This window comes from Magnolia sinica, chromosome 1 (genome assembly GCF_029962835.1).
Source record: "Magnolia sinica isolate HGM2019 chromosome 1, MsV1, whole genome shotgun sequence".
Lineage (NCBI taxonomy): Eukaryota > Viridiplantae > Streptophyta > Magnoliopsida > Magnoliales > Magnoliaceae > Magnolia > Magnolia sinica.
This window is the reverse complement of record NC_080573.1, coordinates 31,711,551-31,738,616: the sequence shown is the minus strand read 5'-3', so window position 1 is coordinate 31,738,616 and position 27,066 is coordinate 31,711,551. Positions and strand designations below refer to the sequence as shown.

Here is a 27,066-nt window from a genome sequence, read left to right as displayed (position 1 = left end):
GTAACTCGTTCTTTTATAAAAATTCCATGCACTGTTCCTGTTCTTGTCTGCTCTCTCTTAGGAAAACAACCCAAAATCTAGGGTTTTTGTCTGGAAAAATCGATTTTTTCTTTATTTTTTAATCAATGGAGAATTCAGGAACCGAATCGCAACCAAGCGAAGGATCGACGCCAGATTTGGCCGATGGGGAGGTATTTTTCGTTCAGTTCATCGAGTTTTTGAGCTAAAATTTGAAAATTTGGTCTTTTGGGGGTTTGATTGATAAAGATTCAAAATTTCATGATAAAGATGTATTAAAAAAAAAAAAAAGAATTTCTGAGTGCATTTTTGCTCCGGATTTTGAATTTTTATTGTTTTTGCAAGTTCTTGCACTGAAAGTTGTGTTTTTTTTTTTTTTTTTTTTTTTTTTCTGGTTTCTATAATGGTTACAAATGGAAATTTGTGATAGGTATGTGATTTCTGATTCATTCGTGTTTTTTTTTTTTTTTTGTTTGTTTGCTCTGAAATTCGAAATTTCTGGTTTTTGTTTCACCAGCTTCGTGTCAAAATTGAAATTTCAGTGGGTTTCCCTTATCGAGTTAGATTTTTCTGTTTATTGAGTATTTTGAGTTCTGAAGTTTGATTTTTATTTTTATTTTTTATTTTTTTGAACTTTCCTTATTTTCTTTTCTTTTTTTTTCCCAATTCCTTAGTAAAATAATTCAGATTGAAGTCTCTAATTGTTACTTTGAAATGATTGAGATAGATTCTTTTGTTTATGCTTTCAGTATCTTCAAAAGGAAAAATAAAAAATTCTAAAGCACTGAGGGGTCGTTTGGATGCCTGTAAAATGGACTAGTGGGAAATGAAATACAGGTAAATGGATTGCAGGGAATGTTTGGATGCTGAAAAATGCCTGTAAATGGTTAACTGTTTATATTTAGTAGTTTCTCATCATAAAAGGGCATTTGAATTAGTGGTCTCACTCATGTGGGTCACCTAATGTCAGCCCTAGGCTTTATTGAGATGGGCTCAACCCATTGATTCATCTTAAATGAAGCCCTTATATTTCATTTGAAGATTTTATAGGGATTAATCTCTCCAACCTTGCTGGCGTGAATACCCTATAACAGGCTGTAAACAATTTACAAGTTATCCACATACAAAACACTATTTACCTGTAAAAGGATTACAGCTTAAAGCCAAGCAGGACAGTCCGTAAACAATTTACACCTGTAATTCAATTGCCTACAATTCATTTACCACTTACAAATTTTAGGGGCATCCAAACGACCCCTAAAATTGATTGCATCGATCACTTGTTTTTCTATCTTATCCTTTTTGTTCTATTCTTTTAACTTTTGGTTTCTTGTTATGTTAGTTTAAGAAAAAGAAAGAAATTTTGGAAATTTTGGTTTACACTTTGCCGGGTTGAGTAAAAAATGACTTCATTATTATTAATATTATTTTGGCTCACCAGCAACCATTGGTGATCCTGACCATTCATTTGTGGCCCATTCGTTGATGGGGCATGCTAAAAGAATTCCCAATCGGATGACCTTAAATGTATGATTGGACTGGCCTCGTTAAAAGAAAAAAAAAAGCCATCTGGAGGCTTTACCGGGACAAAGTAGTAAAAGACCTAGACCTGGAAGTGATCTTAGAAATCAATCGTGTTCTGGGAAAAGATCTCAATATCATATTTGGCAAGAAGAAAAACAAAAACTGCATTTTCTTAGAAGAACAGATACTGGTTGAAACTGCAGATTTCCTGTTCTCAGCTGATTACGTAACTGTATAGGTGCTATTCCCTACATCTGTAGTTACCTATGCTGCCATGGGTTGCTGTTTCGGTTTTTGCCAAGCTGTGACTCTTTTGCCAGTCTTGGACTCTGTTTCAGTACTAAGTTCAGCATAATCCAGATATTTCGGAATTTTTTATTTTATAGATTACACCCTTTGGGGCTCGGTTAGTTTTTAGGATTTCATGTTCCAATCATGTGAGCTATGTGCATAAACTGCATGTTTATATGTGTTTGTGATTTCCTTTGTATGTTGCAGTATTCCGTAATCACATGATCAAACATTAGTAGTATTTCTTCCAGCCACGTCATCTCAGTTTTGTTTAATGCATGTCTTAATGAGTGATTGTCCTGGCAAATGTGGGCAATGCACAATTTCCAATTTGTTTGATGTGTATGTGAATGGTGTTCTAGGAACATAAAAAAATGGAGAAAAATGGAGAAACATCATCAATTCAGCATACGAGGCGGCCGAACCTCTCCTCATTACAGATACCTGAAAGGTCTATGGAAACTCCGTGCCCGAGTTCAACAAGGATTAACATTCCTTCCATAATCAGTCCTAGTTCCACAAGAGCTGGCTTGCCTCCACGGCCAAGTTCAGCAAAAGGCAGATCATCTATGAGACATCTGCTTTCGCAGCGGAGCTTTAAGACTAAAGCTTCAGTTCCTGAATGTGAAAAAACTGTTCTACTCATCCCAGGGATGCCCACTTCAGAAGAACTACAGGATAAACCCTCTACTTCAAGATCATTTTCTCTGACCAGGGTCTTTTCTGCTGCGACAACAAAAAGAACCCACTCTTTACCGGTTACACCGGTTGCAAATTCAGGTCCTGAGTCTGTACAGGAAAGAGATGTGGTGGATCACTTTGATTCAATTGTAAGCGCCTCCTTTACTCGTTATGTGCTATTACTTGTAGGTTCTCTATGACTGCTGCAATAAGAGATCTTTTACAAAGAACTTCTGCTAATAACTTAAACAAATGATGTACTAAATATTTGGGATGTTTGGCTGTACTTGCAGGCCTTAATTACACAAAGTAGAACATGAGTAGTGTACATTTGATTCTTATAAAATGGTTCAGTTAGCTCTGGGCACGTTGGTTGCTCTCTCTGAAGGGGCGTTTGAGGAGTAAATATTGTTTTAATCCAAACGGGAATCGATTATAATCAGTGTTTGCAATATCGATAATATCGATATTGGCAGTCACGATACGAAACCCTCCAAAAATACAAAAAGTACTATTCGAATTGCCAAACTTCCATGTATCGTGTGATATAACACAAAATATCATGAGATATCGCCGATATATCACACAATAATGATATTGCGGATTTTTACGTAGAACTGTAGCCGTGCGATATCTAGCGACATCTCATCCGCATCCCATCCAAAAATTCCACATATATATATTTTACCTATTCAATACGCATGAGAGAGTAGCTTTTGACTGGATTTGGAGTGCCGCGGTCGACATTTCCGGATTATGTAAGAAAAATCCTAAAAGCCTCTTATTTTCTTCAAAGATGATTGTTTTTGAAAGAAATCAAATTTTTGCTGAGGAACAAGGGGATTTGGGTTGGAATTTGCCAAAAAAAGGAATTTTGGAAAATTTGGGAGAGAAATCCTCGCTGAAATCTAGTGTAATGATAGATATGGGAGCCGAAACCTTCTCTGCTTCGAAAAAAAGGCTGTTCAAGCCCTTTTTACGGGAATTGGGTTAGCTGGTGTACCACACACCATCGAGCTGATTGGTGTGTTGACTTCACCAAGTTCTGTGGGTCCCATCATAAGGTATGTGTTATATCCAAATTGTTTGTCCATTTGGCGAGCTCATCGTAAGGCTTGAGCCGAAAAATAAGACAGATCCAAAGATCAAGTGCACTACACTGCAAACAACAATGGGAGATTGAATGTCTACCATTGAAACCCTTTTGGGCAGAAGTTTTGGATCAATATGATATTTGTTTTTCCTCTTCATCCAGGTCTGTGTGACCTCATGAATAGATTGGATGGAAAATAAAAGTTATTGCGGGCCCTACGAATGTTTTAAGGGTGAGAATCAGTGTTCCACTGCTATTTTTGGTGTGGTTCACTTGAGCTTTGGCTATGAGTATATGACTCATTTTTGGGCTCATGATCTAAAATGATCTCTCCAAATGGTTGAATGGTGTTGATATAATAAATACATTATTGTGGGGCCCATGTAACTTTGAACCGTTCATACAACTCGAGCTCTAGGAGAGTCGGCGCTCATCTTCACAGTGTGGTGGGAAGTGGATTGCATAGTAAGTAGCGTACTGAGTAAACTCTGTGGGCCCCACTGTAATTCATGTATTTTATCCACCCATCCATCCATTTTATCATATAATTTTATGGTTTTAGCCCAAAAAATGAAGCATATCCAAAGCTCAAGTGGACCACACCATAGAAAACAGTGCGAACTGAACATTTATCGTTAAAAAATCCGTGGGGGCCAAAGAAGTTTTGGATCAAGTTGATATTTGTTCTTTTCCTTCATCCATGTCTTTGTGATCTTATGAACAGGTTGGATGGCCTTAGGAAAGTTTCAACGGTGGACATCAGTATTCCTACTGTTTCCTGCGGTATGGTCCGTTTGAGCTTTGGATATGTTTCAAATTTGTGCTCAACCCCTAAAATGAGTTGAAAAAACGGATGGACGACTTGGATAAACTATGTACATTCACGGTGGGCCCAACAAAGTTTACTCAATACGATAAGAGTGTATTTAAGTGTAATGTAGGGAGCGGATTAGGTGATAACCTGGCCTTACCCAAGAACGTACAACCCCTACCGTGGGGCCCAACTTGACGTGTGTATTCTATATCTGCTCCATTTATCTGTTTTTTCGATAATTTTACAGCATGATCCCAAGAATTAAGAAGATCCAATTATCAGGTGGACTATCCTCAAGGAAACAGTGGTGGTTGAACACTGTACCATTAAAAACTTATTAGGTTGCACCTTAATTTTTCCTATATTTTATTAGGCATCCAATCTGTTGATAACTTCACATAAGTTTGAATGAAGAGAAAAAGCAATTATCAGCTTGATCCAAAACTTTTGTGGCCCACTAATGGTCAATCACCATTGTTTCCTATGGTATGGTCCACCTGATTATTGGATCTGCTTCATTTTTTGGATAATGTCCTAAAATGATACGGAAAAATGGATGGACAGGGTGGATACTGAATATAAGTTCAATTGAACGACGCATAGCTTAGGACCCTATACAAAGGAAACCTATTATGTGTACTTTTTTTTTTTTTTTTTTTTGAGATTTTATGATTTAAAAGTGTGTATTAAGGTCTTTTTAAATAATCCTTGAAGTTTCATTGAAAAATTCAACCATTTTCCCAATGTTTCCCCATGTTTCCTACAAAGTGTGATAAATTACGTGATACAAACGATATCTCCCGTGTGATAACCGATATGTATCTATATCCCAAGGGTGCGATACATTGCGTGATACTAATATTTTGAACATTGATTATAATCAACCTATGTAATGACTATTAGATAGCGCTTAATTGTTATCAATCCATGTGATAGTCTATTACACAGTGCCCATTTTGTGCTGTAATTGGGGTCCCAAGCTCAGATAAAGGAGGGGGGTTGCATCAGGTTGGCATCTGGCACCAAACTTTTTCCATAACTTACACCATGAATCTGGACGATATAACATTCCTTAATGCCAGGGCGTCCTTTGATAGAGCGGAATGGTGGAACATGATTCATTTAGCAGATCCCAATTGTTTGGATAAGGCTTAGATGATGATGATGTTGTGCATTTGGATGCACTGTGCAAACCCTCATCTATCTCCTGCTCTATAAAACAGGTGCTGAGATGCCAACTCAGCAAAAAGTAGCCAATCCAACTAGCTTTTGCCAAGTTGGCCAAAAAAGCAGGCATGAAACCCCCCTTTTGAAAACCCCTTTTAAGGAAGTGCGTCAAAACGGGCCCCTTATTTAATTACTTTCATCATCATCATCATCATGATCTAATAAGTCTTATCCCAACTAATTAGTGTTCACTTCAAAAATTCAAAATATCTAGACATGGAAATGATGTAAGGTCCTGTTTGGATAGTCAGAAGTGGAGAAAAGAAAAGAAAAGAAAAGAAAAGAAAATGGAATAATTACCCAATGCTGATTTCCATTGGCACTATTTGAACATGGATTTCCATGAATTTCATTTTTAAAGGTCTTGTTTGGATATCAAGTGAAAATCTCATTATTGTGAGATAATGCTTACTTCATATCTTATGATGGGAAATTGACTTAGAAAAGTATAATGATTGTTATGTGAAATGTGAAATCTACTGCTATTTTTTATATCCAAACATTGTGAAACATCCCATCATGAGAAAAGTGTTTCATTTTCATTTCTTTTTATTTCCTCTGGTGTTATCCGAATTGGCCCTAAACTTCATATCGGAACACAAATGATTAAGTTAGATGCGGTTTTGATTGGATGATGGCGGCAGTACCTGTTGCTAGGATCTGGAGGTTTGGAAGTGGGAGCTAGAGCAAGAACAAGGGCAAGAAAGCCGTATTTCCCCAAGTAAATAAGCATTTGACTCCATATTTTCAATATCCATGTCGGCTTGCTTATGCAACCCATGATTTTGGTTCAATAAGAAATGTAGCCCAATGTGCGTGGGATCTCGGAAGTCCTTGACCTTGGTAACTGCTAACCTGTCACATCACTGCAATACACCTTAGGAACCCATTCCCTTCTTCATCAAGTGCATCTTTCACTTACACAAACCAGTGCTTGCATCTACAGACTAATCCTCAAGACTGACAATGTCCACTAACTACAAAAAAAGACAAGAAAAAAAAAAAAGAAAAAAAAAGAAAAAGAAAACAAGGAGTCAAACTGATGCCTTCAATATGACCATTGGGTCATGATCATCTTCATCTCTCTATGATGTCTCCGACATGGTCATCAGGCAACTTTCAACCAAGGCAACAACACTTCAATAGCTTCCCACAACTCCATTGTCTGCCTCAACATTATCTTGCTGAGGGTTTGCATAATTCCTCTCCATTAGTTGCTGTGACTCCAGATCCTCCAGATTAGATTCATCTCCTCCAACTTAGATTCAAGTGCACTTCCCCCAATCATGGTTTTGTGTCATCGACTCCATCCTAGAACTCAAACCAGACAATCTACCATCAATGTTATCTTCAATCTCTCACATCAAAGTCATCAACACATTATTTGCCTCCTACCACTATTGAGTTTGACTCAGCAAGAACACTAGATAACACGAGCACAATAATGCAAGCAAACAAAGCTGCATGAAAATATGCTTACTGCAAGGAAAGTTGAAAAGGAGATTTGCTAGACAAATCCACTAAAAGAATGTAAAAGAAACAAAAAAACGAAAAAAAGGAGGAAAAAATGTACATACCTTTGTTATTGATACTGTGATTCTTGTTACTCTTATTATTAGACGGTTCAAAATAAAATGCTTTCAAATCTGAGAAAGCAAAGCATATCTCTATCCCAATTCAGCGCAAGTGTGGTTCTTCAATTATGTAGTGAGCAAACACATTTTTGTGGCTTGCATTTCTCATCTGACTGGTTGTTTCCATACCTGAGAAAGGATAGCATGTCCCCAAGCCAATTTATATACCAATGTAGTTCCTCAAATCATATGTAGTGAGTGAACACATTTCCGTGACCTGTATTTCTCATCTGTCTGGTCTGATGAGACATCACTTTAAGATTCATTCTAGCCTTTATGGATGTGCATAACCTGTTTTTTAACAACTATTTTGAGACCCAACTAAATAAAATAATGCTCTCTAAGTCTTATTCAAACTGGATTCTTTTCCCTTTCAGAAACCAGAAGTTCAGCATCATATAACACGTTCACTGTCGGTTCCGGTGAATGTCAAAAACAGAAGTTTAAGGCGGATGGATTCTTTAGGAGGCTTAATGCGAGTAATCCCAGCAACCCCTCGTCCTCCAATGGTTGATGGTACTATCCCAAATGATGCCCCAACTACAGATATAGGTATGTTCATCCTGTTTGGTTTCATGGAACTGTATATTTTGGATTAGTTATTACCGGTATGGAAATTCAAATTCATGAATTTTATACACGCACATTTGGTTTAGCAGTATTTGGTGCCCAGTATTGGCTTCATGGTTTTAAGACTCAGATTTGATAGGATCCAATCCGGTTCAATACCATGAGTCACCCCTGACTCAGGTGAGTCCCAACTTGACTCTCAGGACTGAGCAAGTCGATCCGGGTCAGCAAGTCTTTTAACCATGATTGGCGGGAACCTTTTCCTTGATTCCATCTTGCATGATTAGTTCTCAAAATTTTTGTTACCATATTCAAATTCCAATAATTGGTGTTTGGCAGAGATGCTTGCTAGCTTCTTTGCAGATGGAGGTTCCCTAGTTCCAGGCGTCTCCACCATAAACATGGCAGTTGTGCAGGACAATTGGAGCCAATGATCTGGTTGGTTCATAAACCCAAAAATCATGGTGATTTGACTGGCAATGAGAGCTGTCTGATTGGTGCAATTTCAGTCATTGAATGTGCAACACTGTTCTTTTTCTCAGTAAAAAATTTCATTGGTGGGCAAGTAATTTGACGGCTATGATCTGTTGTTCTCTATGATTTATAAGCTATAGCCTCTTCATGCAGTGGCCACCAGATCAGTGCTTCCAATTGCCTTAGAAATGTGCCATGTGTATGGAAGAGATGCTGGAGACAAGCGAGCCTCCCATCGCAAAAGAACTCACGTGAGCTTCCATTGCGAATCCTCCTAATTGCTATTATTGTGCATGCCAGTTCAAATTTACGGAAATAACCACTTCTACATTTCCTTCAGATTTCTCGTATACGCTTTGATTGTTTTGGTAGCTATGTTCTTATTAAATTATTTCTTGGCAGCAACTGAAGATTCTGGTGAAGATATTCCTGAAGAAGATGCAGTTTGCAGAATCTGTTTAATTGAGCTTGGGGAAGGCGGTGAGACTCTTAAAATGGAATGTAGCTGCAAAGGTGAACTTGCACTTGCACACCAAGAATGTGCGGTGAAATGGTTCAGCATTAAGGGTAACAAGACCTGTGATGTTTGCAAGCAAGACGTTCAAAACCTACCTGTAACCTTATTGAGAATACAGAATCCTCAGACCGTTAATAGACACTCAGCAAGCGTACCTCAGCAAAGGGAAATATCTCGCTACAGGTGCTTAAAATTTACAAATTTTTTGTCGTTCCATCCACCATCACAATGGCCGCAGTTATTTCAGAAAGTTACACACATGACATGCAGGATGATTCCCTGATCATAACATTCATGTTTTATCTTCTTGCAAGGGGAAAGAAATGTGAAGGACTTTAATGCAAAGGCAGATTGGCAGCATGTCCTGGCATTGCATGCGATTTCTGGGCCATGTGAGACCCTTCATGAACATGCAGTGGCCTAAAAATCGGGCCTGTCCAGGCAGCATGTCTATGAGAAAAATGGATTGTTAGAGAAACATGACCAACAGTCTGCATTCAATGTACAAGTGGGGTCCACCTGATGAGTCATCCAGCTTGATTTTTGGGACATGACATGTTCATGGTGGTGCTCACCCGATGAATGGCCTGAACCATTCAGACTTTTCTGCATGGGCGCATGTGCAATGAATCTCATTTCAATCTGTTGTCACTCAAATGGCCTTAGCAAGAAACATAAAAGAGGCTGTACTCCTGATTTCTGGGCAGTTGATGCTTTCTCATTACGTTCTTTCACTTTTGACGTCCTTTGGTACTATTCTATTTTGAAATGATATATATGAGGAACCCATTTGGACATGTGCCCGTCATTTCCTTTACAAATTGTGGCATTTAAGTAGACCGAGTCTCCAACTCTAGAACAAACTATGACATCATCATTGTAACTCTTTATTTTTAGTTGTTAATCCTAGTTGTATAATTCTATTTGAGCAATCAAAATCTTGGTTTTCTTGTAGCTCAATGCTAATTTGTTTCACATAGTGTCAAGAGCGTCCTAGCCCTGGTTGTGTGGAAGTATGATACTTTGATACTTTGAGATGGGTTTGTGCCTGTATCTGATGCTTCTATATGAAGTGCAAAATCATGTGGTGCAGCCTGTTGAAGTGAGCTCGTCTCCTTCTAGAAAACTCAAATCCCTTCACTAGGTTTGGATTGTATGAGGCTGCATTCTTTGAGTCACCGTAGTTTGTGGGGCATGGTTCTGCAGGCCCCAAATTATACTCTTTCTTAGGGCGTGTTTGGATAGTAGAAAAAGAAAAGAAAATGGACGACTTTTTCATGATTGAACATTCGCTATGTTTTGGATAGCAAAGGAAATATTGGATTTGTCCAATTGTAGTCCTTTTACAATTGTACAAGTGCCTTTTAACACTTGTTCGCTTTGTGTATCAACCTTCTAAGGGCATCCACTTGAACTTGTATCACCACTGTTTGGTTCGTCCATTAGATGTGCCATCTTGTGGGCCCTAGAGTCCACTCAGACCTTTGATTTGGTCCAAATCTGTCACTGGACACTTGACTAATCCAAATCTTCAATCAGGTCAATCAATACCCTGGATGTGGTCAATCACACAATCAGCCATACCTGGGGCCCCCATCCGATGATTGGGTGGATTGTTTATGTAAATAGATCAAATAACAGTGCTAGTAGAAAGCTGGGGAACAAAGAGTGCTCGTGGGAAACTGGGGAATGAGTAATCACATTACCTCTCTGTGCTTGAATCTTTCTGATTCAGTATTGTTTCTTATAATCTGTGAAATTTCGAGTTGGAGCAGTTAGACCATTGAAGGAAGTGACTCTTTACAGTGACATGGATTTGTCCACCTTCTAGTCTTAGCTAGGTTTCATAATTGAAAGAGTAGCTTGATCTATTTTGCTTCAAATAGAGGCGCACTAAAATGATTTTCTTCTAATAGTTCAAATTTTTTTAATTGACAGATTAGCTTGACCTATTATCGAGATATCAATAGCGTTAATGGTGGCTCTAACAGCCGGCCTTATAGCCGTAATGATATGGGCTGAAACCAATGGTCAAATTTTTATTTTTATTTTTTTCTAGAGGAAGAAAATGTATCGGTCCCCTATTGTCCCGTTACGGGCCAATTTTATTTTATTTATTTTTCCTCTCTTCCACAATGGGCCTTGCAACCCCATATCGTGTAACGGCGCTCACCGTTACCATTACGTAATTGTTTTTGAATACCATGTCTATCATGCTTCAAATGTAGGAACTAAAATGATCTTTCTTCTAGAAGTAGCTAGATAAAAAAAAAAATCGAGAGTTGCTTTATCTATCATGCTTCAAATAGAGGCATTGAAATGATTTTGGTTAGATGCAGATTTAATATTATGTATAACCTTCTAGGGAGTTTCTATGGATCTGTTTGGATGTACTGCTAATCATGGTTTATGGGGCTACCGTGGCATACTCAATATTCTTGCTGTTCGGGATTAATGCAGAAAATGGAACCTGCATTATGTGGGCTTACGCCTTCTCCAATTCACTAGTGAGATGAGAAGTGGAGGGCCTGTTCTTATCCCACTGAGTGATTTGTACTACATCCTGCCTGCCCAGGGAACCAGGATTGTCCACTGTACCCTAAGTTTTTAGTTTGATTTTTGATTGCAGATTGCTATCCTCTTCCCAATTCTTGGAGTTCAAATGGCTGTTGTTGTACTTGTGGCAGGGTCTGGCAGGATGTGCCAGTTCTCGTCATGGTCAGCATGCTTGCCTATTTCTGCTTTCTGGAGCAACTTTTGGTAAATTACCATCTTCTCATGCAAGCTCTACCTTGAAATTGGTGTTCTGTCTCAAAGTCACTGTAACTGACATTATAACCTTTTCTATCTGCTTTTGTAGAAAAGTTCACTTTTCCCTTTTTACTTGATTTGTGATTGCTGTTGATGCTTTTGATGAAAGCAGGTTGGTAATTTGCGGTCCCGTGCTCTGGCTATTTCTTTGCCCTTCTCATGTGTTTTGGGTCTCCTCTCATCCATGATTGCTTCCACAATGGGTTAGATATTACTAAACTTGTTTATTTCCTCAATTCGCTGGCATTTTGTGCGCTTTGCTTTCTGGATTGGGCAAAACATGCCAGGAGTACTATACTGTGTTTTTAACCAAAAGCAGTGTATCTTTTCATTCATAAATTAACATAGTACTCCTTGAGAAATAAAATTGTTCTAATGCCAAAAAAGTATCTTAGGGTCCATTTGTATGTTTTTGCTGTCAAGGCAGAGGGGATGTGCTTGTCAAATGAACACTAGTTTCTTGTCAAGGGCTGCCAACAAGGAATGGGTAGTGCTTTGTGTTGGAAAGATCTTTGCTAAGTGCATGCGCGTGTGCAATAAAGCTCGTGTACATGCCACACGTGCTGGAATGGCACATACGTGAGATCTAAATCCATCCATCAGGTTGGTCTGATCTTGCTTATGTTTTCCCAAAAATAAAATATGGTCTTGAGGTCACCAATATTGGAAACAGGTGGATGGGTTGGAAAACTTTAGCCAAGTTCTACAGGGCCGTACATTTGTTTTGCAAACCTTGGTTCACCTGACCAGTGGATCAACCTGATTCTTTGGCTAGGGCATCAATACAGTGGTTCAGATGGATGGATTGGATCTTGGACCTATCGTGCCATTCTGGCACATGCATGCTGTGTACATGAGCTTTATTGTGCACATGTGGGCTTAGTAAAGCTGGTGTCTGAAAATGTAGCAAATGGGTTAACATGGTTCCAAGAAAAAAGGGAACCGCAAGTGAAAACGTATTCTACCACTGTTTACATTGAGATTTGCATGCTTCATCTTGCCACAGACTGTTATCACATATGTCACTGCCACTGGCACTTTGATATGGGTCTGATACCTGTCATACTGTGCCATATATGTGGTACTGCACTTTTTTAATACTGTTGTAGCTATTAGAAAAATTTGTCCACCTTTATTATCCCACTAGCCTCATGTACTCGGATTTCCCTCTTTGTAAACTCCAAGAATGCCAACTTCCAAAGCTGACATGCTAAGCCATGGTGCTTTTCAACAGACTTGACTCCAACATTATCTGAGGCAAGCTGTCGGGAGGATTTCAAATGGCTTGTGGCAGATGGGAAGATCCATCCCAAGAGTTTCCAAGTATATTACCAATAACCCAACCCGACCCCCCACCCCTGCCACCCTCCTGTTTCAAGCCTTACCCTAGATTGCCAGAAGGCCCTCCTAGCAGCTCATGCCTTTTTTTCTCCTTACATAATCTTTACTGAAAGTTGGAATTAGACTTACGGAAATTAATCTTTTTGAGAAGGAAGTGAAGGTCACATACAAGCCTAAAGAAGTTAAGGCACAGCAATGAAGATGGGGACACTTTGAGGTTATATGTGTGACCTTTCTAGCTAAAGAAACCAGCTGAGTCCAAATTCTGACCCTTTCGTGTGACAGTTCAGTGAGCTTTCACTAATTCACCAGTACTTAATGTGGAAACCTTGTGACTGATTTGATAAATCTCGATTTTTTTTTTCCTTAAAAGAGGAATGTATTATAAATAAATGGATAATGGAAAACTTTCCAATGGATGGTTTGCATTTACTTTTCTTTTTGTGGTCTTTCTCATAGTTCCTTAGCATAAAATAGTCTGTCCTAATTACGGCTCTTAACTTCCTGTATTTTATGATTTCAGTGAGCAAGAGTTATATCTGGGCCTACGCATCATTCCAGTTTGCAATTGTTATTATGTTTGCTCATATCTTTTACACAATAGTAAGTACTATTTGCTTCTTTCCTGATTGAGGAATGCAAGTCGCAAGTGCCTGTCTGCATACGCCAAATGCAAGCACCCCGGATCTGCCAAAGTGGGACTTGTATGCGATACCCAAGCCTTTCACCTGGTGAGCCTTTGCACAAACATGTCCTAGACCAAAGAAATGACTGGTCCATTCTGAAGGTGTGCTACAGGTAGTGTTCCAGATATCAGCGATAATTATTGCTGATATTATTGGTATCACCGGCTGGGAGATACCGAAACCTCCGCAAAATGGTTTTGTCCAGATATTGCTGATATATTGATACAGGTATATACCGCTATAGTGTTGCTCGATTTCTTATAGAACCCCTTGCTTGTATTGAGTTGTATCAACGATATCATCGCCAATACCACTCAATACAAGAAAGGGGCAGACCTCAAGTGCAAAATAGAAACCCCCCCCCCCAAAAAAAAAATAAAAAAAAAATAATAATAATAAAGTCTACTACTTCTCTTCAATGTTTGTGAATCGAATCCGTAATGTTGGGGGAAAATCTAGAAGGGGGGAAATGTGTGTAAATATTGTGAAAGTCAGAAAAAAATTTTAAAAAAAGGAAATTCAAATTTTTTTGGGTCATCTTGTTGGAGTGGATTTCAACAACTCTTCAATTTTTTAAAGGATTTTTTTTTTTTTTTTAAATTATTTAAAATTTTGACAATGTAAAAAAAAAAACTGTTTATTTTTACAAATAGTGACAATTTGACAGTCTCATGAAAAAGCGTGTTAATTCTTTCTATTTATGGATGGATGGTGATTAGTGATGAGTTACATTTTTAATAAAAAAAATAAATTTCGGAGTTGTAAATATTATGAATTTTTTTTTTTAATTTCTACTTCTAAATATAATTATTTTATTTCATAATTATATATGCATTTATGGATGAATGTATGATATATGTATGCGTGGATGTGTGCATTGATGGATGGATGGATGTATTATGCATGTATGGGTGGATCATGTATGCCTGTTCGTATGTATGCACGGATGGATGGATAGACATGTATGTATGTATATATGTATGCATGGATGGATGGATGGATGTATTAGTGTATGTATCATTGATGGATTGATTGATGTATTAATATATGTATTGTATGTATGTATGGATGGATGGATAAACATGTATGGATGTATGTATCAATGTATGCATAGATGGGTGGATGCGTTAGTGTATGTATGCATGGATGGATGGATGGATGTATTAATGTATGTATATTTATGGATGGATGGATGGATAAGCATGTATGCATGTACGCATGGATGGATGGATGGATGGATGGATGGATAGACATGCATGCATGTATGCATGGATGGATGGATGTATTAGTGTGTGTATGTGTTTGGATGGATGGATGTATTAGTGTATGGCTGGATGGATGGATGTATGCATGCATGCATGGATGGGTGGTTGTATGACTTTTTCTTTGATTTAGAAACGACTATAAGTGATTATTGTGTTCCTAATGATTTATTGGTATGAAAGAACTCATTTTGATTTATTGCACTGATTATTTTACCACAACACATGCTTTAGGCCCCTATTAAATGAAAAATTATTATTTATAGTTCTTTTTTGCAAAAAAAATTATTCTTAAATATGTAAAGATGTGTATTTTAGTGTCTCTTGGAAGTTTCACTGAAAAATTCTACCCTTTCCCCCATCTTTCCCTAAGGTTTCCCCCAGTCAGTGATACATTTCCTGGTATCAATGATATTATCGGCAATATCCATATCCCCAGTCATATATACATGTAATGATACTGGGAGGTACAAAGAAAATGGAGGGTTGAAAAGGATAACTAGTGTCTAGTTCAACACATACGTGCAGTCCAGGTTGAAAAGGATAACTAGAGTCTAGTTCAACACATACGTGCAGCCCACATGATCTGTGGACTGCCTAATGGAAGGAATGGATCTCACACGCATGAGCCATTGTGGCATGGCTCAGGCCCTTTTATTTGGAATTGGCTGATGGGCGCTTGCCTTGTGAAACATTCTGCATCCTGAATTTCTCCATTCTGTGTGACCATCTCCATCTTCTTATAGAGGAATTTGTGTTTCCTATGTTCTTTATAAAACTTTTTAGCTCAACGTGAATCCCATTCTCTCGGTCCTTCTCTCCTCGTTCACTGGGTTTGGGATCGCAATCAGCACAAACTCCTTGCTTGTGGAGTACTTGAGATGGCGGATGAGGCGGAATTTGATGTCTGCATATCGCCGAAATGATAGAGGCGGACAGAGGCAAGAACAAGCAAGTGAAAATCTTGGAGATGCAGGGCCCGGGGCTACCGCTGAGCAGCAAGAAACCAGGAGTGAGAATGTGAATCCTTGACATGGATAAAATAATTCCGTGATGCAATTTTCAGGTATTTCTCAAGTTCCATCTTTTGGTCCAATGAAGTTATTTATTCACATGATATTTTTTGTTGTAAGATAATGTTTATGTTTAACCGGTGCTGTTTCGTGGTCTAAGTGCACATTTGGATGCTTGATTAGAATAATTGCAATAATTGAATCGAATAAAGAAGCAATAACCATTGTGAAAGTAGCATTGCTTCATCTATAATTAGCGACTAGCCCTTTCATTGTCATTACAACTGTTTCAAATGCATAAATTTGCAGGGTTTGTTTATCATAATGAATTAAAATGGTGCAACCCCAGCTTTATTAATCTTTTCTTTATTTAGCTGATTTGTTGCAATTAAATTCAATTTGAGCCTCCAAATGCACCCTAAATATATGGAGAGAAATAAAAGCTTGTTGGTAGCAATGTTCATGCATTCACCAATGAACTTGGTACTCAGCCAAGCCTTTCTGTTTTGTGGGGCTCTGAATGCTAATTCTAGGCTCCCATTTCTTGTGAAATAAATCAAATCAAGAGTCACTCAACTAGTTCTCTGTAGTGAAGAATTATAGGATGTGATGCTTGTGGTTATGTGCATGGTAAATACATGACCCACTTCTATCACATTGTAGCATATATGGATCATTCTTCAAAAATCTCCTAAATTGCTTGCTACCTATGTTGCGTGGACATGGTTATCAGTGTCAAAGTCTCATACCAGTACAAAGTGCCAGATTCATCAAACCCCAATAATAGGATCCATCCATGATACACACCTCTCTATATTCATATTTTAGAATGTGTTTATATCTTTCCATTTAGATTTTCTTCATTTTCAGCAGTACCAGATGAGGGGATTCGGTTGAGTTGTCTAGCATTAGTCTGCATGTGGGTCAAATCTCTTCTCCTATTTATGTAGATGTGACACAGGGATGGACGTGATGAGGTCGATCACCGTCTTCGTCAGGGGATACTTACTCCGAATCCACGGAGCTTCTCTGGACTTCTCAGAGAGATTCCTCGAATCCATGAGGAAAAATAGAAAATAGAAATAAATTCGAAAATAAGTTGATTAATGATAAAAACGAATTTACAATCCTTTAAATAGTGATATCAAAGCTAGGAAGTTTCAGAATCAAACTCCAACTCAAACTCCCCAAAAAACACGACTTACTATAAATAGTAAACTTACTATTTATAGACAATCATGAGTTCTACTAGACTTCATGGTTTTCAACCAAAAATAGTAAGTGTCCAATTTGGCCTAACCACTTTATTCTCCTAATTTTTCTAAGCCCTTTTCATGTTGGGCATGACTCCTAAAGCTTAAAGGATTAAGAGTTATGATCGAGCTAAAACTTACTATAAATAGTAAAAACGAAATTAAAATGGACTTTTGATCGTCAATTTGTTGGAATCTCACAAATCTGCCGTGGGCAACCCGGTGTAGCGGGGTTAGTTGGCTAAAGTAGCTTCTCCTACTCCAAAATCATATATGGTACGTTAAAGAACTCATTCTGGTTTGTGAGATACACCTACTTTAGGGTTCTGACGGTCCTGATCATTTTCGCCTCCGATCGGTCCTTCTCTGGTCCATCTTGGCTATGAAAGTGTCTGCGACCCGCTCTACATTAGTTCCCTCCACTGCAAAAGAACTCGTCATCGAGTTCTCGTCCCGCTTCGGTTCATGATACTCGGTTAGGTCCGCGACATTGAAAGTACGCGAGATATCCATGTCATCATGAAGATCAACAATGTAAGTGTTGTCATTGATCTTTCGGAGGATCTGTAACGGTCCAATCTTCTTATTCTTGAACTTGTTGTAGGTCTCGGTTGGAAATCTCTCCTTGGATAGATGGACCATAACATGGTCGCCCACCTCGAACACCTCTTGTTGCCGATGCTTGTCAGCTTGTTTCTTGTACTTGACGTTCGAGGCATGCAACTTGGCTTGCACATCCGCATGAATGCTCACGATTCGGTCCGCCACATGTTCTGTTGCAATACTCATACCCGGGAGCTTGGGCAAAGGGACCAAGTCAAGTGTGTGGCGAGGCACTTGACCATAAACAATCTGGAATGGGGACTTCTCTGTCGAGCGGTTCACCATGTTGTTAAATGCAAATTCCGCTTGAGGCAATGTTAAATCCCACTGCTTCGGTTTGTCACCTGAAATACATCGAAGGAGGTTTCCCAACATGCGATTCACAACTTTGTCTGCCCATCGGTCTGTGGATGGTAGGCACTGCTGAACTGAAATTGTGTATTGAACCAATTCCACAAAGTTCGTCAGAAGTGGTTAATGAACTTCGTGTCATGGTCAAAAGTAATAGTCTTGGGAACCTCGTGTAGCTCCATGATCTCTCTGAAGAGTAGATTCGCTACATGTGTTGCAGCGATGGTCTTCTTACATAGGACAGTGCGCTATCTTTGAGAAACGATCTACTACCACAAACACCGAATCCATGCTGCATTGTGTTTGTGGGAGACCAAGTACGAAGTCTATAGATAAGTCCTATCAAAGGCCATCAGGCACAGGTAATGGGGTGTAGAGGCTCATATTTTGAGATTGTCCCTTGGAGATCTGACAACTATGACAGCGTTGCATTGTTTTTCCAATGTCACGTACCAATTGCGGCCAGTAATACCGCTCCTTCCTAAGAGCCCGCGTCTTGTCTCACCCAAATTGTCCACCAAGTCCACCTTCATATAGCTTTTGAATAATCTGCTCCCTTAGAGAACTTTGGGGGATTCACAGTTGATTCCCTTTGAAGAGGAAACCGTCTTGCATAAGTAAGTCTTTGGGATGACCCTCTTGGCACCTCGTTCATCCATCCTTGAAGTCCTCGTCCTCGGCATACAGCTCCTTAAGACAGTCGAAGCCGACCACCTCATTGCTCATTGTAACAAGTAGTGACTCACAGCGGCTTAGTGCATCGGCCACCTTGTTCTGTTACCCTGACTTGTGCTTCAGAACGAACGTGAATTCCTGCAAAAATGTAACTCATCTAGCATGCATACGATTCTCGTTAGCTTGACTATTGATAAACTTGGAGGTTTGATGGTTAGTGTAGAGAACAAACTCTCTCCAGATAATGCTGCCAGTGTCGCACTGTTTGAACAACTGCATATAGCTTAAGCTCATATGTCAACCACTTCTTTCGGGCTTCACTGAGCTTCTTGCTATAAAAGACTACCGACCTATCATCCGGTGATAAGACTCCTCTAATTCTGACATATGAGGCACCACACTTAACCTCAAACAATTTGTTAAAACTGGGAAGAACCAAGATCGGTGTTGTGGACAACTGATGCTTGATTTTAGCAAAGCTCTTGTCGGCCTAATCGGTCCACTGAAACGGCCCATTTTTCATGCAATCTATAACATGTGCGACTATCGTGCTGAAATTCCGCATGAATCGACGATGGAAGGTCGCCAACTTGCAGAAACTCCTCATTTCATGAATGCTCGTCAGGATTGGTCATTCCTTGATGGCTCGCACCTTTCCATCATCCACACGGGTACCCGTGGACGTCACAATAAATCCTAAGAACAACAGGCTGTCCGTTAAAAAATTGCACTTTTTAAAGTTGAGTAATAACTTGTTAACTTGCAGGACTTGTAGCACCTGCCTGAGATGTTCCATGTGTTTCGTCTCATCCTGACTGTATATCAGGATGTTATCCAGTATACTACCATGAACCGGCCAATAAACGGCTTCAACACTTGATTCATCAAACGCATAAAAGTGCTTGGTGCGTTCGATAGACCGAAGGGCATGACTAGCCACTCATACAACCCTTGGTCTTGAATGTTGTTTTTCGCTCATCATCGGGCCAGATGTGAATTTGATGGTACCCGCTCCTCAGATCTAGTTTACACCTTCGCACTTTTTAGCATATTGAGCATGTCATCCAACCGTGGTATTGAGAACTGATATTTGATGGTAATCTTGTTAATTGCACGGCCGTTGACACAGATGCACCAGCTGTCATCTTTCTTAGGGATTAACAATGTTGGCACTGCACATGGGCTAATGCTCTCACTCAAAAGACCCTTACGTTTCAACTCTCCACTTGTCCCTGAAGTATCTCACACTCTTTTGGACTCATCCGATAGTGAGGGCAGTTGGACAAACTAGCCCTAGGGACGAAGTCTATGCGATGTTGGATATATCGCATGAGGGGCAATCCGTCGGGTAACTCTTCGGGCTAGATTTCCTTAAATTCATTTAGCAACGAACTTAAACTTGGGGGAATGTGTAAGGGCTCCGATTCCTTGCCCTTTATCATTACGGCGTAGACCTTGCCGGTTTTCTTGGATTCCTCCATGAAATCCCGAATGGTCAGGAGGGAACTCTCCTCCACTTTAGAAGCTTAATGATGGTTCTTCGGTGCCATGGGCAAGGACCATCTTTCGATCGTCCTTGACGATGACGTAAACATTGTCTTGTCCTCGGTGGATCGCATCACGGTCCGATTGCTATGGTCGACCGAGTAACATATGACATACTTCCATGTCGACTACGTCACAAAGTACTTGATCCTTATAATTTTTACTAATTGAAAACGAGATAGCGCATTGTTCAGTTACCTTGGTCTCGTTCACCTTTTTTATACAGTCAATCGAGTAAGGGGAATGATAATTTGTCGTAGGTAGCCGCAACTTGTCCACCATCACTTTCGAGACGATGTTCTCACTACTGTCACCGTCTATGATTACATCATAGAGCTTACCGGAATATGTTGTGCCACTGTGGGTGCAACTCCTTTCATGGAGTGTACAATAATCGTCTCACGACCAAGGATTCACCATGATCCTCAGTCAACCATTTTTCGTCACTAGCTCATTCTTCAGTAGCTTATTCATCTTCATCAAATTCAGGGCCTTCTTCCGCTATATCACTTTCAGTGCCCCCTTCGTTAATGGCTAAGTGGGCTGCGGGGCGTTGAGGGCAGGTGTTTGATAAGTGGCTCGGTTGGCCATAACAGTAATAAGTGTTTGACCTTGGCCGACCATAAGGATTAGGAATCCTACTCGAACCCGCTGTTGTGGGTGCCGCATGTTTAGGCCTAGATGGACCGCTCCTTGTGTCACGGTTTGAGGTTGTAGGAGGTTGATGGCCTCCTCCTACTGGTTCCTTTCCTCGTGCTAGCGCTGAATCCTACGTGGGACCCATCATATGGGGTCAAGTTGAAGGATAGGGTCAAGTAGAGACTCTTGCAAGCCGTGTTTCTGCCCTACCTGCCAACTAAACCGCTTATCCACGGTCTCGACTGGGTGCATCTGAACTCGGTCCTAAATTGTCGATCGTAACCCACCTATAAACCGTGCTACTTTCAATGATTCAGTTTCCAACAGGTCATTCCATGTTGCCAACCGTTGGAATTCTTCAATGTAATATGTGACGGTTTGATTCCTCTGTCAGCAATTTTGGTATTGCTGGAATAATACATGCCCATAATCACTAGGGAGGAATCGCAATCGAAGAAGGCGTCTCATTCATGGTCATGATTGGATGGGCGCCTTGTTCTGTCGGGCACGTGAGAGTTGTAATTGCTCCCACCATGCAAAAGCACCAGATTTTAACTTGAATGCTACTAATTTCACATTTTTATGTTCTGGCACATCAATGTAATCAAAATATCTTTATACTTTGGCTAACCAGTCGAGGAAATCTTCTATACGCAATAAGCCATTAAAACTGGGAAGTTCGGCCTTACCTCGATAGTCTTTTTCAACGCGATTTAGTCGATCGCCTCTATGGACTGGTCGTCAGGCAAAGCTGTCATCGATGTCGTCATTGTTGAAGCTCGACTCATCGGGGTAGCCCTACAATTCACCTTTGGTAGTGCCCTATGAAAATCGGGGTTATGCCGTACAACAACCACGGGCGGCTGAGCATTGGGTTGGGCTTGGAGCAGAATTAGCGTATTCGCAAGACGGTTGAGGATTGCCTGCAGCCCTTGTACGGTCAACTGACTCTTCTAGTGGAAAGCTTCCATTCTTTCTAAAAAATAATGAATCTTTGGATCACCATCCATGGGATTTTGGTCCATTCCTTTGTTATTTGCCATTAGCCTAAGGGGAGTCCTCTATCTGATACCAATTGACGCAGGGATGGACGTGATGAGGTCGATCACTGTTTTCCTTGGGGGATAATTACTCCGAATCCACGGAGCTTATCTGGACTCCTCAAAGAGATTCCTTGAATCCACGAGGAAAAATAGAAAATAGAAAATATAAATAAATTCTAATAAATTCAAAAATTAATTGATTGATGATAAAAACGAATTTACAATCCTTTAAATAGTGATATCAAACCTAGGAAGAAGTTTCGGCATCAAACTCCAACTCAAATTGCCTAAAAAACGTGACTTACTATAAATAGTAAACTTACTATTTATAGACGGTCATGATTTCTACTAGACCTCATGGTTTTTGGCTAAAAATATTAAGTGTCCAATTTGGCCTAACCAGGATTCTCCTAATTTTTGTAAGCCCTTTTCATGTTGAGCATGACTCCTAAAGTTCAAAGGATCAAGAGTTATGATCGAACTAAAACTTACTTTAAATAGTAAAAACGAAATTAAAATGGACTTTCGACCGTCAATTTGATGGAATCTCGCAAATCCGGCATGGGCAACCTAGCGTAGCGGGGTTAGTTGGCTAAAGTAGCTTCTCTTACTCCAAAATCATATATGATATGTCGAATAACTAATTCCGGTTTGCGAGATACGCCTACTTTATGGTTCTGACGGTCCTGATCACTTTGGCCTCTGATCGGGCCTTCTCTGGTCCATCTTGGCCATGAAAGTGTCCGTGACTCGCTCACATCAAGATGTCATATGACAAATTGGCTTAAGGAATGGATAATTGAATTTGGAGTTACGATTTCCCTCAAAGGAGTTGAATCTAGCCATCGATATGTGCGGAAGCATACCAATCCATAGTGGGACACAACGGACCACTGGTCTAGATGATTGAACCATGGGCCCTCCTTGTTAGAATTGAAAACCCTAGTTATACTTTGTGAAGCCTTGGGTGAAGGATCCTATATTCCTCTTAATAGAATGAATGTTCACTGAAACCTGGTGATTGTGAACATCTATTTTGGATTGACTTTAGGAATCTTGTTTTGCCAATCACTCCCATATATAGCCATATCTTTGGTTTAGTCAAGAAGCCTTTATATCCCTCATCAACACCAAGATGCAATACATTTACGTCTTTCCAAGGCATTCCATAACGGTAATGGAACAGCCACCACCATTACCTTTTTGATACAGGCTCTAATGGTCATTACGGTCTCTCTCTTTTCTTTTTCTTTTTTCCTTTTTTCTTTTAAAAAAAAAAAACCGAAAAACCTATATTAGCTTTGTAATGGACTGTTAACGGGCTGCTACGGAAGCTGTAATGGCCGTTAGGGGTCATACTCGTAACCAGTGTTCGTGTTGTCGACGATTTGTCGATATTATCGCCGATAATATTGGTGTCGCTGCACTGGCGACACCGAAACCCTAACTTTTCGTTTCTCTACAGAATATCGGCGAAATTTTCGGCGATATCATCGATAAAAATGGGTTCTCACCGAGAATATCGGCATGGTGTGGCTAAAATAAAGGAAAAAAAAAAACCCTTCAATTTCACGATTTTCGTACCTGATCGAAACTCAGAAGAACAAAATCCCTTTGGCTTCGATCGACAGCCCTGTTAGGTAAGAAAAACCTACAAATTTCCCCCTTTTTTCCGATTGGAATATCGTTGTCGCAATTTCAGCGAAAAATATGAAATTTTGCCGGATTTCCCCTCGATTTGGGTCTGATTTAGGGTTTTCAAACCCTCGGTCAAAAACCCCTCGGTGAGAAATCCTCTCGCTCTGATATTTCTGTGTTTAAAAAAAAAAAAAAAAAAACTTCGAGCCTCGGAAGTAGAAGCGGTTGCGTACCGAGGGAAGCGGAATGGTTGGTGTACCTCACACCAGCTATGTAGCTGCTGTAGGTACGTGTCGTGCGAAGACGAGCACTTACCCTCCTCGAGCTCCGAGTTGTACAAATGGTTCAAAGGAGATCAAAGTTACATGGGCCCCACAATGATGTATTTATTATATCTACACGGTTCATCTATTTTTAGATATCATTTTAGAGCATTATGCAAAAGATGAATCATATCCAAAGATCATCTGTACCACACCATAAATAGCAGCGTAGATAATGATTTTCACCGTTAAACAATTTATAGAGCCCACCGTAACGTTTATTTTACATCCAATTTGTTCATGAGGTCACAAATACCTGAATGAAGAGGAAAAACAAATTTTCTTGTTCCAAAACTTCTATGACCCCAAAAAGGGTTTCAATGGTAGACGTTCAATCCCCCACTGGTTTTTGCTGTGTGGTCCACTTGATAGTTAGATCTGTCTTATTTTTTGTCCCAAGCCTTAAGATGATCTCGACAAATGGATGGACGGTTTGGATATAACACATAGATCTTGGTGGGCCCAGGGAGCATTTACCAGTAGCCACCTCTTTACTGGCAGCGTCAGTACGATCTGCATCCCCACGAATTGCCAAGGGGAAGCGGATTGGGTACAGCCCCGGCAACACCTAGCTGTGGGGCCCACCGTAATGTATGATTTTTATCCACACTGTCCATCCATTTTGAAAAATGGATGGACCATGTAGATATACAATGCATACATTGAGGTGGGCTGATGGTCAGGGTCCCACCCACATCCCTATCCTTGAAAAACTTGCTAGGGTCCATTGTATTGTTTTGTTGACCCTTCAAACCGTCAATGAGGTGTCATAAACTCGGAGGAACCTTTAAATAAAAGAATAAAAATAAAAAAAACAAACAAACAAATTTCAGTTTGAACCAAAACTTATGTGGCCCACCATAAGTTTTCAATGGTCAATCACCACTGTTTCCTATGGTATGGTCCACATAAGATTGGGATCAACTTCATTTGTGGGATTATGCATTAAAATGATCCAGAAAAATAGATGGACGGACATGGATATACAACACATTAAAATGGGCTCCATTAAATGAAAACTTATTATGTAATGCATTCTTTTTGTAATTTTTTTATTCCTAAATATGCAAATATGTGTATTTAGGCATGTTCTGGAGTTTCACTGAAAAATTCCACTATTTTCTCCATGTTTCCCCCATGTTTTCCTGCATTTCTGGTTATCAGCGATATTATCGGCGATAACGATATAATATCTTTATCTCCGGCCAGCGAAACTTGTAACAATACCGACAACTCGAACACTGCTCGTACCATGTAATGGTTGCCACCATTACCTTTATGTAGTGGCCTTTACAGCCTCGTATGGCCATTATGGCACACCATGTGTTTTCATCTCATTCTCTTTTCAGGCTTTACGATCCTAACTGAAGTTCCCCTCACTGACGATATATATCACATCGTTGTCTTATGTGACCGAACTGTCTCAATCTGTTCCTGATCATTTTATCTCTTATTGATACTGCGGGGCAGCTTCAAAAGACTTCATTCTTGTTTTTATCCTTCCCAATCTTCCACACATCCATTTCAATTTCATCATCTCTATAACACTCGTCCTCTTTTCATGTTGCATCCTAACTGCCCAACATTCTGTTCTTTATATAGCACGGCTGTTCAATTATTATTATTTTTTTTCCTGGGTACAATTTAGTTTCATTAGTATGCCGTGCATGCACTGTAGAGGAACATCTCTACTTCATTCACTCAGCTCAAAATCTATCAGGAACATCCTCATTCATCTCTCCATCCCTTTGAACAATAAGAAACTAACGAGAGATATATGCGCTTCTGAAAAATCTCCTGGAAATTTTGATGCCTTGGGTGCCCGTTTGGACAAAGTGGCAAGGAACAGGAATCAAAAGGATAGTATCAATCAAATAAAAAACTTCAGAATTTCTTCCTAAAATCTTCATCCAGCATCCAAAACATATATATATATATATATATATATATATATATATATATATATATATATATATATATATATATATATCAGCATCAAAAGAGCACCACAAATGCCTGCCTTTTTGGTTCTGGAAAAGAAGAAAACCTTGTATCTTCTAAGGTTTGCTATCTCACAGATTCAACTCATGTGGCCTGCATGATGGGTGGACTAGCCTTGTTTTCATGTGTGGTCATCTTCAGTGGGGGCCCATTTCATAAAATTGCTAACTCACAGATTCAACTCATGTGGCCTGCATGATGAGTGGACTAGCCTTGTTTTCATGTGTGGTCATCTTCAGTGGGGGCCTCCTTATGCCCTTGCCTGGTGTTCGACCACTTGCTAGGATGGGTTTGTGTGCTGCATATGAAGGTGCCTTTTTTTTTTTTTTGTGGGTTTCTTAATGTGATTAAAATAGCTCTTCGGCCAGCTTTATTCAAGCCTAACACCTTGTGATTTCTGCATCAGGTCCCAAATTCATGGACCCAAGAGAACCCATTGTTGCTGCCTTGTTTGTGTTTGTGTTTGTTTTAATGGTGTGGAAGAAGGGAGCCCAATAAGACAAGAAAAAATGATTCGGAATAGTGATACAAGTGGCAGAAGGCACCTGTGTAGGATGAATCCAAGTTTTGTACTTTTCAGGGCCCACCATTTGGATGATCTGATCAAGGATCATGTTGGTCAACTCTCAGGTAAGACATGCATGCAAGAAACAAGTGGATGGTTTGGAAGAACTTAATGGTTAAGTTTTCGTTCATTTGGACTACATAGTAGTTGAACCTTCTGTTTTTTTTTTTTTTTTGGTACAGATTATCTACCTGATGTGCCCTACCTCACACTTGGATGCCCCTTCATGTGACCTGGTTTGAACTCTCGTCTTGGTGCGTGGAGGGGTGTGCGGCTAGCAAAACTGTAACACAAAAGGTTAAGTTTTTTAAAAGCCACTGCCAAATCATACGTCTGTTGTTATTTGTTTGATGAATAGATGAGATATTCTATGAATAGGGTTTTGCAGATGAAATTAAGCTGCAATGTATATCTAAATGAAAGTGATTTTACTTGGATGTAATCATAAAATGCCCTTCCTGGCCTGTTGTTTGA

General features: G+C 39.6%; 1 protein-coding gene across 3 annotated transcripts; it reads left to right on the top strand.

Moving 5' to 3' along the window:
- Positions 1–27,066, top strand: LOC131244598 (uncharacterized). Of its 3 annotated transcripts, XM_058244112.1 has the most exons (11): positions 45–191; positions 768–855; positions 2,196–2,663; positions 7,660–7,834; positions 8,729–9,026; positions 11,531–11,603; positions 11,767–11,857; positions 13,519–13,598; positions 15,730–16,009; positions 26,434–26,657; positions 26,775–27,066. In XM_058244112.1, exons 3-9 carry the CDS (start codon positions 2,208–2,210, stop codon positions 15,973–15,975), a joined length of 1,419 nt encoding a protein of 472 aa, XP_058100095.1. In that variant the 5' UTR covers positions 45–191; positions 768–855; positions 2,196–2,207; the 3' UTR covers positions 15,976–16,009; positions 26,434–26,657; positions 26,775–27,066. The 3 variants fall into 3 exon arrangements, with proteins under 3 accessions (XP_058100103.1, XP_058100087.1, XP_058100095.1); XM_058244104.1 differs by lacking the exon at positions 768–855 and having other exon boundaries at positions 4–191; XM_058244120.1 differs by lacking the exons at positions 768–855; positions 13,519–13,598; positions 26,434–26,657; positions 26,775–27,066 and having other exon boundaries at positions 1–191; positions 15,730–16,003.